The following is a 12,804-nucleotide window of genomic DNA, read 5'->3' as shown; positions in this document are numbered from 1 at the left end:
ACAGTAAAAGACCTCCAGCCTCTTCACAATAAAATACATGAATAACATAGTATTTTTACAGTGTGGTATTAGTACATTTACGGTAACATAGTATTTTTACAGTGTGGTATTCGTACATTTACGGTAACAGTATTTTTACAGTGTGGTATTAGTACATTTACGGTAACAGAGTATTTTTACAGTGTGGTATTAGTACATTTACGGTAACAGAGTATTTTTACAGTGTGGTATTAGTACATTTACGGTAACAGTATTTTTACAGTGTGGTATTAGTACATTTACGGTAACAGAGTATTTTTACAGTGTGGTATTCGTTCATTAGTACCCTTTAAACATGTACAGGATGTAGGTACATCGGAAAATGAACACAAGTATACATTTAGGCATTCAGTGGTTGTTTTTAATGTGCTTAAGTCATTTATAAATCTTTAACAACAATAAATATCCGGCAATAAAACCCCCTCAGTGTGTTCCAGATGAAACCCGTGGGACACAAAAGGGTTCCATCTAGAACCCTCTGGGTGGTCTCAGGATACTATCCTTGGGATAAAAAAGGTTCTCAGTAGAACCTTCAGTGGGTTCTGGATGAATCCTTTGAGATGTAACAGATTCTCGGTAGAACCCACCGGTTGGGTTCTAGATGAAACGGGTCATATCTGTGTCTACCGTGTGATCCTGGGCCCGTCTGTGTTTATGATCCTCATGAAGTTGTTTTACTTCATTTAAATGTTAATTCCAGTTCTAGATTATTTCACTCTTTCTGTGTTTTCAGGAAGTTCAGTAAACGTTTACTTTCATGCATCCAGTCTGACATGATGCAGGACTACAACTCCCATCAGGCTTTGACTCAACCGCTAAGCCTCCTGGGAGTTAGAGTTGTTTAATACTATCTATCCTTGTGCTACGTCCAGGTCGTAGATTGTTGTTTATCTTCTGTCAGACTTCATATCATCGGTTTGTCATGTTCATAATATTACCAAGAGTCTGTCCAGAGACACTTTGACATGATGGAGAATAATTAAAGCATCAATACGACACAAATAAAAGATATTAAGCGGCCTTGGGTCCCCTGAAAGGCGCTATATAAATTAAAGTTATTATTATTATTATTATTATATTACTCATGTATCACAGTGTTCTGATTGAGAAATATTAAAGCTAGAAACCACTCATCTCACATTATACTCGTCACAATAAGAGCTTATTCTTTGTCAAGAACAGAGTATACAGACCACTGTATAAATATATAAACAAAATAAATTCAGAATATTTGAAGAGGAAGTTGCAATTATGTCTTTCAACAACAGTTACAATTTTACAAAATAAAGTTTTCCTGTTTACATATTTATATTTAAAGCTTACATTTTACAAACAAACTGTAATATTCAAGAATAAAGTTGAAAATAAACAGAAAAAAGTCATAATTCAAGACTAAGCTGTGAAAATCTCATATTTCAAAATAAAGTCCTAATTTTACAAAATAGTTATTTCAAAAATTGTAAGTTGTAATTTTACAATCGTTTACATATTTGTAAAAGACGAGTAGAATAAAGTAGTTGTTACTACAGCGATACAGCAGAGTGAGATTAGAGTTTATTCTCATAATACAACTTTTTCTAGAAAATTAACAACTTTATTTTTTAACATAACTAACAACTTGTTCTTGTGTCTTCATTCATCGTTCTCATATTATGACTTATCTTTATTCTCTCAAATATGAAAAGTCAGATTTAAAAGTGTCATGAATAAAAAAGCAACGTTGACTCTATGATCTATATTTCACATAAAGACGTTGAACACTAAAGTCTGAGCCGCTACGAATCATCCTGCTAACAGAGAGGTCACAGGTTCAATTCCCTCCCTGTCAGCAGCCAAATGTCTCTTATTACTTCACCGTCTTTACATTTACGTCTCACGCACACACACACACACACACACACACACACACACACACACACACACACACACACACACACACACAGCTCAGGTTTGGTGTTTCAGTGCGTGTCGGCTCCTTTTTTCCCAGAATGCAGCTCTGTATCTCTTTAGTTGTTTGTTAGTCGTCCTCTTCGTGACAGCATGTTGCTCTCTGAAGAAGAGACGAGAAGAGAGAAACAGCTTGAATGTTTTCTATCAGTCTGTGTTCCTGTTTACAGAATAAGAGTCTTAATCTTTTATTTTGGAGAAAGTGTCTTCACCAACAGACGTTCTTTAGTTTAGAACATGGAGAACAAAACTGTTCAACGGTTCAACGGAGAGACAAAGATCCTCTGAGCAACAGCTGAATCAGAAGAGAAGAAATCATCAGTCATTGGTCAAAGAAACAGGAAGCTGAGATTCAAACAGGAAGAGCTTCCTGTTTCAGTGTCAAGAGTTTCACAATAAACTAACTCACTGTTGCTTTAGTTGCCTGAACCTAACTGTTGCTTTAGTTGCCTGAACCTAACTGTTGCTTTAGTTGCTTAAACCTAGCCTAACGTGTTGGTTGTCATGTGACACTGAGGACGTTCACTGAAGGGAAGTCAGAATCTCTTCAGTGAAACAGTTTCACGTGTAAATAAACATGTGGTGTGAATGATTCTGTTTCTCTCTGTTAACAGTTATTATTGAAGGAGGGATGAAGAACATCAGCTGTGTGTGTGTGTGTGTGTGTGTGTGCTCACTCTGTCTGCAGGGAGCAGAAGCTCACACACTCGTTGTCCTGTGTGTGTGAGCAGAGGCAGCGTCCGAGCTCCCGCTTCAGTCGGACGGAACCGAACCCATAAGGAACCACGTGGCTGGAAGACAGAACCCTGAGGAGTCAGTGTGATCGACAGCTCGGTACCACGGCGGTGTCCGGTCTGGTGTGCGGTCTGGGGTCAGGTCTGGGGTCCGGTCTGGGGTCCGGTCTGGGGTCCGGTCTGGGACTCGTCCGTGTTTTCATCTCACTACTTTAACTTTGACACTTTCACTTCAAAGTTAATTGGAACATTTTTGTCTGAAAAACCAAGCTGGCGAGGTCACATAAAAACTCATCACTTCTTATGTGTTTCATTGATGCCTCCAAAGCTTTTGATCGTGTTAATCACAGTAAGTTATTTTTTAAACTGAGCCAAAGAGGTGTCCCCACATACACAGTGAGAATTCTGGCTTACTGGTATGAGCACCAGAGTATGAGAGTAAAATGGGGTAAAAGTGTGTCAGCCCCATTTGGGGTTAGCAATGGTGTCAGACAAGTTCTGTTTAATCTGCATATTGATGATCTGTCCAAGCAACTGAAAGCCTGTAATCCTGGTGCATGATGGGTAATACTCTGGTTAATCACATCATGTCTGCAGATGATCTGGTGATCTTTAGTCCTTCTAGCGCTGGTCTTCAGCAGCTCCTCACTATATGTACTGTGTACGGTGTGGAACATGACATCAAACACAACGCCAGTAAGAGTGCTGTCCTGATCTGTAGAACTAAAGAGGACAAATGTCTAAACTTCCCTGACTTCAAATTGTCTGACAATAATCTTGGTGTCTGTAGTGAAGTCAAATATCTTGGTCATTTTTTAACAGAACACATGTCTGATGATAACGACATTTCCAGGCAATGTGGTATGATGTCTGCACAACAAAGAGTCTCACGTTAGTCTGGTGTGTGTACAGATGGAGTGAAGATGTCTCTGTTCAGAGCATATTGTACTTCACTCTACACTGCACACTTGTGGTCAAACTACAGAACAAAGAGTCTACAGAGACTTCAAGTAGCGTACAATGACGCCATGAGAATACTTTTAAAGAGAGCGAGATGGAGTAGTGCCAGTGAAATGTTTGTGGCTGCACGAGTCAACACTTTCCAAACAGTTTTAAGAAATCTCACGTACAAATTCATCTGTGGACTGAATGACTCTGTAAATGGGATCATACTTGTTTTAACCAACATAAGGTTCAGCACCACACGCTACCAGTCCAGCTGTGGAGACATTGGTACAGCTGTCTCTTTGTAAGGCATTGCTAGGCCTCCGTACTCTGTATGGACCCCGAGTCTGAAGTAAAGTCTGTCTATCTATCCATCTATCCATCTATGTTGTTGTTGTTGAGTTATTTATAACTTACATGTTTTCTGTACTTATAACTTGTTTACGTTTTACTTCATGTACTTATTTGAACCCTAAACACGCCGCGTGTCCGGAACGTTAACCTGGTTTACTGCGACCGCAGAGGAGCGTCATCGTGTGACCAAGTGGAAGCGGTGGCGCGTTGGGCTCCAGCATGAACACCGATGTCCTCCGCATGCAGAATCGAGTCTCGTCCAAACACGATGTTTTGTGAAACATGCTTTCGGTGCTCTGCAGTGAGTCGGGGCGAGCCGGTGGGGCCGCTGTGTCGGGTCTGGACCGGCTGCAGGTGATGGAGGGTGCAGAGCTGGAGTCATGGAGGGGTTCACTAGACCACCGACATCTCTTTCTCCTCTGTGTTCGGAGATGCGACGCCATCGTCCCGCTCGGCTTCTGTCGGCTCACATCTGCACCAGCAGGAATTCATGTCGGCGGCACGTCGAGTGTTTTACGTGTTTTCCAAATATTACGCACAAATCAAACACGCGTTGTAGAAGTCGTTGTTCGTCTGGTCATGTGACCGGCTACGTCCTCTGTTGGGATCTCGTCAGAGGGTCAGTGAGCTCCTCCAGTCGCTGCTTCAGATTATTAAAACTAAATAGTTTAATATTTAATGATAATGTGTGATTGGAATAAACTACCAGAAGTATATAAAGTCATTAACATGAGTTGCAACATTAAAGTGATGAACACAATAATTACAATACAATTATATGTATTACTCTGCATAATTACTACTTCAGCTTTTTAACTGCATGTTGATGCTTTTACTGAAGTAGAGATCCGAGTACTTCTTCCACCTTTATATGTTAACATTAGTTTATAGAAATATTATCGGGTTTTATTTCACTCGCACAATTTAAATGAGATACAGTTCATGCATAGTGTCCTCCTGCCTGTCCGTCCTCCTGCCTGTCCGTCCTCCCGTCCTCCCGTCCATCCGTCCCTCTTAAACGCGGGTTCTGCGGTTGTGTGGCCTGCGATGTGTTCAGGTTCTCCTATAAATGGGTGAAACTCAGATTCGAGCTTCAGGTGAAAACGTTGTAATCGTGTCGTCTGAATCGGCTGTTGGATAAATCTTTGTCCGGCGTGACGGATGTTAAATAATCTGCTGCTGTTTGAGGGGGTCGAAGGTGAGCGAGGTTATGCCGGAGGACGCTTCGCTGTCTTTGGTTTGGACCGCGGCCCGTTTGGACGCTCGGAGAATCGAACCTCCGGCTGGTTTCACCGTTTCGTTTTGACGCTCGTGAGCGTGAAAATCTGCAAAAAGAAATCCATGAAATGAAAACCTTTGTGAGAAGTGGACTTCAACGACAACATTGACCCTGAAAGAACTGAAGTTTGTTTTTCTCTGGCACACAATAGCAGCTCAGAAGTGGACGTAAAGTTTAGTGCTTCTCTATTCTAACACACCGCATGACAAGACCAGAACCAGAACCGGCCCAGTGCTGACAGTCTGTTGCTTTAAATAAAAACCACATGAAGCTCTCCTAAAACCCACAGAGAGACATTTGATGTTGAACCACAGCAGATGTAAGTGCTGAAGAGCTCATTGCACTCAGTCATTGGAGTCCAGCAGCTCCAAACAAACAACGGCTTCAAGCGGTTCTTTTTACACGTTGACGCCGTGTTGGAAAGCTCAGCGCCAAAGAGACTTCCTGTTGGCCTACAAAGACACGTCATCCTGCAGCTCTCCAGAGAGAGAGAGAGACTCACTTCCTGTCTGTGTCTCTCAGCTTCAAGCCCATTGGTTCCTACTGAAGACGTGAATATTTAAAAACACAAATATATAGTGTCATCAGTAATCTCCTAAAACAGCTGGTCTCTGTAGTGTATGTTGGATTGAGTCAGAATAAACTGCTGAGTGTGAGTTCATGGTGATGAAGGAACAGCAGCTGCCACCTCGAAAAGAAATGCTTTGCAACTCCATATTTAGACAAGCTAATAAAAAAAAATATATATATATATTTTTCTTTTTTTTTATATATTAAATTTTATTTTATAAAAGATATTTTATATATATATATATATATATATATATATATAAAGATAGATAGAGCTATAGATAGATAGATAGAGCTATGAAGCTAAATAGCTATAGAGCTATGAAGCTATAAAGCTAAATAGCTATAAAGCTATGAAGCTAAATAGCTATAAAGCTATGAAGCTATGAAGCTATTAAGCTATGAAGCTATTAAGCTATGAAGCTATAAAGCTATAAAGCTATGAAGCTATTAAGCTGTGAAGCTATGAAGCTATAAAGCTATAAAGCTATTAAGCTATAAAGCTATAAAGCTATAGAGCTATGAAGTTATAAAGCTATAGAGCTAAATAGCTATAAAGCTATGAAGCTATTAAGCTATGAAGCTATAGAGCTATGAAGTTATAAAGCTATAGAGCTAAATAGCTATAAAGCTATAAAGCTATAGAGCTATGAAGTTATAAAGCTATAGAGCTAAATAGCTATAAAGCTATAAAGCTATTAAGCTATAAAGCTATAAAGCTATAAAGCTATGAAGCTGTGAAGCTATAGCTGGATGGAATTAACTAGGCTCCCTGTGTAGTTTAAGTTTGTGATGGATTAAATCAGACTTTGAACACGTGCTGCACTGATCACTAGTTTAATATGTAAAACAAAATGGAGTCTGCAGGACGGGCTGCAGAGGAGGACGGGACTTCCCTGAAGCGTGGTGGTGTAGTTAGTGACGGTGGGCTCTGCCGGTGCTGTTTAAAGCGTCTTTATGATGAAGGCAGGGAGATTAGGTTCAACCACACTGCTATGTTTAGACCAGACCAGCAGCCTAAGTGAGAGGGTCCCACCGCTGCAGGAGCCGAGTTTAGCTCATCTCAGGAAGCCGTTTCTTCTGGAATGTGACTCACACGAGCGGCACAGTTAGTCGTCAATGGAACGAATGTTCTGTGAAACAGTCACACAGGTTGGGTGAAGTTGGAATACTTTGGATGCTCGAGAATAAAACTGTAGAAATGAACATCAAAATCTAATTTACATTTCAGCAACATGGTTTTTGTGTTTGTTTACCGCCACATGACAAATACAAAGTATGAAAATCAACACTTTGATGTGAACTGGCCGGCTGTGAGGAGTTAACTGGTTGCGGTCCAGATCAGGGTCCAACCACAGGGAGTTCAGAGTCCTTGTGGTCTCCTGTTGGCGTCGTGTTAAACGGGTTCAAACAGGAACTGCCCTCCGTGAGCTCCTCACATCTCGCTGCTCACTCACTGCTTGTGCACACTGAACTGACTTGAAGTTAACTGCCACCGATTGTGAAGAGAGTCTGGTTCCAATTTAAAGAGATGAAGAGCTCACAGCAGGGATTCACCCCTCAGCTCCTTCATGTAATCTATTACAGTGCTGGCCAACACTACATTTAGAGTTCAAGCATTCACAGACCAGCAGGCTTCTTCAGTTCTATCCACAGCGAGTCCGTCACCGTTCATCAGAAGAAGTCAGGGTCAGCCTGTTTCATCCACTGGCTTGTGGACTGACGTTCTGAAGCCTTGAGTTTGACATTCTCACCGTCGCCATCTTGGTTTATTTGAAAACTCAACAGTCAGATTTATTGACAGACTGATTAATATCCAGACGAACAAGAGTCACGGATACATTTTAAAACGTCAGTTCACCACGAAGCTCACATCCTGACTCTCACCTGTGCTTTATTGGACTGTATACGTCATTTATATCCTCAATGTGTTCCATATAAACGGTGGTAAAGTGTTGACTTAATAACCTTCCTGACGCTCCCGAGGTCACAATTATTCAATATTTAAAAGCCTTGAGAATATTATCCCCGAGGATAAAAAGTAAAAATGCTTTTATTTTGTAATCTTCAGTCACCAGAATACAGGAAACAAGGAGGTTGTGTAGCTCCTCCCACTGAAGGTCTGCAGGTTGTTCTGTGTTCCTCCTCTGAAACCTTCTGACCTGCAGACCAGCCGGACTTCCTCCTGACGACGCGTCTCGTCTCCGGTTTGTTTTTTCTCGTCACGCTTGAACTCAAATTCATCGCGACGCTCAGACAGACTCACCTCGGCGTGTTGACCCAGACGATGCCGATGTGGCAGAAAAATATACACTCCTTGTCTTTCTGGTTCTCGCAGGAGCAGCGTTTCTCTCGCCGGTGGGCCGTGTGGGCGAGCTGCGCCAGGGGGCCCTCCTCCGCTGTGGGGCTTGTGAGAGAGGCGGCTGGGGAGACAAGTGGAAGAGGGTGTCAGTGTCTATGAGTTATGATCATGTTGCTCTGTGTAAACCTGCTTGTTGCTGTACAGTCTTTAAAGTTCTCCAGAGAGGTTGAAATCTCTCTTGTTCTTTTACATCTCTGTGTCCCAGAGAATGAAAGACTTGTTGTTCGTCGTGTTGAGGCTCCACACACTGAGTGTGTTTCCAACAATAAGAAGAGCAACTGATAGACATGAAACCTGAAGGAGAGCTGGTACCAAAGACTCACATATTCAACACTACACGAGTATATACACTCATATTTTGACGAGTAATTCGACAAAGAGACGTCTTTGCAGCGTGTTCACTGTTGTGAAGATGAAATCAGGTCGCGGTGACATCGAGGAGGTTGGAGGTTTTATTTGGGTGCTTGTTGAAGAGAAGCCTGGTGGTGCTGTTGGTCTGGCTTCAACACGACAAACAGAAGAAGGAGTGAAGGAGGCGGAGCAAGAACAGAGGATGTCAGCGTGGAAAAATAAAAGCAACTCAATGGAAGAAATGAGGACATTCGTAAGTAGACGGAGGAGACATGGACCCAGCAGCTCTCTGGTAAGAACCTCCAGAAGCAGCTCAGAGGTGAACGGGAGGAAATGAGTCACATTTCATACCGACGGTCAACAAGTAGAAACACTTCAGCTCAGTGAAGAAAACAACATCACGGTTCTGTTCTTCTGCGTGTTAACCCACACGTCAACACAGCTTCTGTCCTGAATACTTTCACAGGAATTCTTCTACATTTCTTGGAACGGGGTCGACTTTCCTCATCGTTAACGCAGAGAATAAAGTCGTCAACCAATCACGTGAGGAACGGGATGATGGTGATGAATGACGGTGATGTGAAACTACAACACCACCAAGGCAGCGAACTCCATCACTGCTTCCAACTGACCAAAGGAACGCAGACTAGAACCTTCGTCTCACCTTTCACAATAAAAGCAGAGACTTGTAATATCTGCAGACCAGAATTTGTCTTTTTCATATTGTCAATTTATATTTAAAAATAAATATTATGAAACACAATCACTGGCTGCTTCAGTGACGTAGAGACACCGTATACGTCTCTGGTGTCGACCTGTCAATCACAGTAGCCCCGCCCTAAAGCATCCCCTGCTTTATGGTCTGTGTGACTCTAAATGGACCATAATGTACTAAATGAACATCATGCTGTACTGAAGAAGACTTGAAACTAGAGATTGAGACATAAACTCATGTTTACAATGTTTACTGAGGTAATAAATCAAGAGAGAAGTAGAGTCATTTTCTATAGACTTCTATACAACCAGAGGAGTCGCCCCCTGGTGGACACTAGAGAGAATGCAGCTTTAACTCATGAAGCTCTGACTTCTCTAAAGAACCGGAGGATGACGTCTGGTCTCAACACCCTCCAACAGACTAAAGAACAAATAAACGACACGATGCAACCTCTGCTTTCATCGATGGACATTGCTTCTATTTTGTTATGTTCTATAAATGTACTGTATTTACTCTCCATCTTGAGTTTTCAGCGGATCCTCTTCTCATCCATCTTTAGCGGCTCAAACCATTAACGGGCAAATACGGTGAGACTCCTCGCCGGCTGTGAAAACAGGGAGCAACTCCCCAAAGAGCTCTCTGTGAGGCTGCTCTGAGCTCAATGCTAACTCGCTGCTGTTGAGCAGGCGAGCGTCAACTGGAGAACATCCAGCACGTTCCAGATGAGCGTCAACTGGAGAACATCCAGCACGTTCCAGATGAGCGTCAACTGGAGAACATCCAGCACGTTCCAGATGAGCGTCAACTGGAGAACATCCAGCACGTTCCAGATGAGCGTCAACTGGAGAACATCCAGCACGTTCCAGATGAGCGTCAACTGGAGAACATCCAGCACGTTCCAGATGAGCGTCAACTGGAGAACATCCAGCACGTTCCAGATGAGCGTCAACTGGAGAACATCCAGCACGTTCCAGATGAGCGTCAACTGGAGAACATCCAGCACGTTCCAGATGAGCGTCAACTGGAGAACATCCAGCACGTTCCAGATGAGCGTCAACTGGAGAACATCCAGCATGTTCCAGATGAGCGTCAACTGGAGAACATCCAGCACGTTCCAGATGAGCGTCAACTGGAGAACATCCAGCACGTTCCAGAGGCAAACAAGAGAACGCTTTCCAGCAGCCTTCAAAGAATGAAGTCACATCCTGTTCCGGTAGTTGACAGACCATGTTCAGATAGATATCTATAAATATATAAATATATAAATATATAGATATATAAATATATAGATATATAAATATATAAATATATAGACATACACTGTTAAATTGCTGTTTGTTTTAACTTCTATATAAATTACATTTATTATTCTTTTTTATTTCAACAACACAATATGTGTTAGCAGATGAAACCTGCACACCACAACATGAGACTCGACAATCTATTGACATAATCGAATTAAATATTACAATTACGCAGAAATGTGTTTTATGTTCTGCAGAACTTGCAGGTCGGGATCCCGGCGGACACGAATCTATCGCCGTGTTTCCTTGTGATCGATTCTGGCTCATCGCCAACGAGTCTACTCGCTGCCCACACAGAGTGCAGCTGAGGCTTCTGGGAAGATTTGCAGATAATTAGTTGTTCAATTAGACACTTTAAAATGATTTAAGTTATTCCCAGAACTTCAGTTAATTGAAGTGCAGCGCTGGAGTCATTGAAGTCATTAAGATGCATCAATGTCTGCAGCTATTGCGTCCGTCCTCACAGATGAGGAGCTTGCCAGAGTGGTAAACGTGACCCACCATTAAGGAACATCCTCTGAGGAGCAGGCGTGAGGAACACGGAGCTCAAAGAAGCCCAGCAGGTGGTCCGCCACCAAGAAGCACCAGGAGACATCAGCTCAGGTAATGTTTGCTCCAGAATCAAGACGCTACTGCAGATCCAAATAAAACATCAACGCACTTCAATGCAGAACCGCAGCAGCTGACAGCAAAGGTAGAGCACCTCAGCCTCCCAGGAGAGAACGTCTGCACCGATACCTTCTTCTTTCATGTACTTTCATCTTCTGCTCTCTGGAACGTTTCAGTCAGAAGAGGGTTCTCTGCCTCCTCCGCTACGTTTGCGTAGAAGACGTGAACTAAAGGAAGGCTTACCTCCATGCTGGTGGCTCAACATCAGAGTCGTGGTGAGGAGACACAAGTAAGTGAGGAAGTCCATCCTGTGAGTCCAGGCGATAGAAAATAAATAAGAATCTGCCCGAAGAGACTCGGGTCGTCACGTAAAACTCCCTTTTCTCCAGAAGTAAGATGTGTATACGAACAACACTCGAATCAAACTCCAGAGCCCGAGAAGCTTCCACTGGATCCAGAGAGCTGAGCCGGTTTACCACCCAGGAGCAGAACCAGAGTAACGCTGGGATCCAGAGGGGCTCCGAGGCTGCTGTGGTTTCCAGACGGAGGAGGAGGAGGAGGAGGAGGAGGAGGAGGAGGAGGAGGAGGCTGGGTCTGAGACACCTCCACAGCTCCTCCTGACGCGTGTGACGCTTGTTTAAGTCTCAGATGACTTTGGCTTCTGCCTCTTTGCTCCTCTGAAGTCCTCCGCTGCGTCTGAGCGATGAGGTGTCGGATGCTGTTCTGTCCCAGCACGGCGCTGGAACCCAAACCCATCACTGATCGCTTCCAGATCCACGTTGCAGCAGATCAGATCATCCGGTGTCGAGACTTCTCTTGAGGAGAAACATGGCTCCGTCTTGAGATGACTGTTTGAGGTTGACCGTGGCTCGGTGGAGAGCAGGGCCGTCCTTCAGTCAGAGGGTCGGCGGTTCGATCCCCGGCTCCACTAGCCGGATGTCGACGCGTCCTTGAGCAAGACACTGAACCCCAAATGTCTCCGTAGTGCCGACGGTGTGCCGATAGATGCCGGATTGTAAGTCTCCGGATGAAAGCGTGACCACAAACAAGAGCCCATCATGAGGTGGCACAGCGGCAACAAAGACAATTAAAGTCCACTGGGACGCTCTGTGAGGGGGACATGCTGGAGTCAGAGTGTGTGGATGATCAAACAGGAGACTCGAGATTGTGTCTACATTTGTTCTCCAGAAGTCCAGAAGGTACGTTCTGGAACAAACGTGCCTTCCTGATCAAAACCCAGAGCTGTTAAAGTTCGTTCACGTATTTCTGTGAAATCTCAGATTTGTTGAACTACGTTAACAGCCGTCGCTGGTTCAAATACACTTTCAGGCTTTTTATCTTCTGCTTCTCGTCGTATCTGCAGGATCAGAACGTGGAGTTTAAATCCGGCTGCCAAATAAAACATCTTTGTGTTTTTGAGTGCTTTCAGCTTCGCAGATGTTGAAAAGTGAACCTGATGAGATTGAATAAGTGGTTTTGATTTAGAGTAAATGCATCGAGACGTCATCGACAAACTATTTGAACACTTGAACACCGCTGAGCTTCAACAGCAGCTCTGGTCGAGTGCAGAGAGACGAGAACGGAGCGTCTGCTGC

At 43.3% G+C, this 12,804-nt stretch overlaps 1 protein-coding gene across 1 annotated transcript; it reads right to left on the bottom strand.

The window, feature by feature from the left end:
* Positions 1 to 1,338: 1,338 nt before the first annotated feature.
* Positions 1,339 to 11,708, bottom strand: LOC306793327 (endothelin-2). Its single transcript, XM_079290898.1, has 4 exons — positions 11,453 to 11,708; positions 8,135 to 8,291; positions 2,664 to 2,777; positions 1,339 to 2,089 (listed from the first exon to the last, which is right to left on the bottom strand). Exons 1-4 carry the CDS (start codon positions 11,514 to 11,516, stop codon positions 1,984 to 1,986), a joined length of 441 nt encoding a protein of 146 aa, XP_079147024.1. The 5' UTR covers positions 11,517 to 11,708; the 3' UTR covers positions 1,339 to 1,983.
* Between the last annotated feature and the right edge of the window lie 1,096 nt (positions 11,709 to 12,804).

This window comes from Melanostigma gelatinosum (genome assembly GCF_949748355.1).
Source record: "Melanostigma gelatinosum genome assembly, chromosome: 19".
In the NCBI taxonomy this organism is placed as follows: domain Eukaryota; kingdom Metazoa; phylum Chordata; class Actinopteri; order Perciformes; family Zoarcidae; genus Melanostigma; species Melanostigma gelatinosum.
Note: the sequence above shows the minus strand (reverse complement) of the source record. Positions and strands in the feature narration are given on the sequence as shown.

Excerpts from the sequence above, each read along its gene's own strand:
- LOC306793327 (XM_079290898.1), bottom strand. The coding sequence starts at position 11,516 with ATGGACTTCCTCACTTACTTGTGTCTCCTCACCACGACTCTGATGTTG. Across the intron at positions 2,778-8,134 it reads GTCTGGGTCAACACGCCGAG|CCACGTGGTTCCTTATGGGT; the intron begins GTGAGTCTGTCT and ends TCTGTCTTCCAG. Across the intron at positions 2,090-2,663 it reads TTCTGCTCCCTGCAGACAGA|AGAGCAACATGCTGTCACGA; the intron begins GTGAGCACACAC and ends TCTCTTCTTCAG.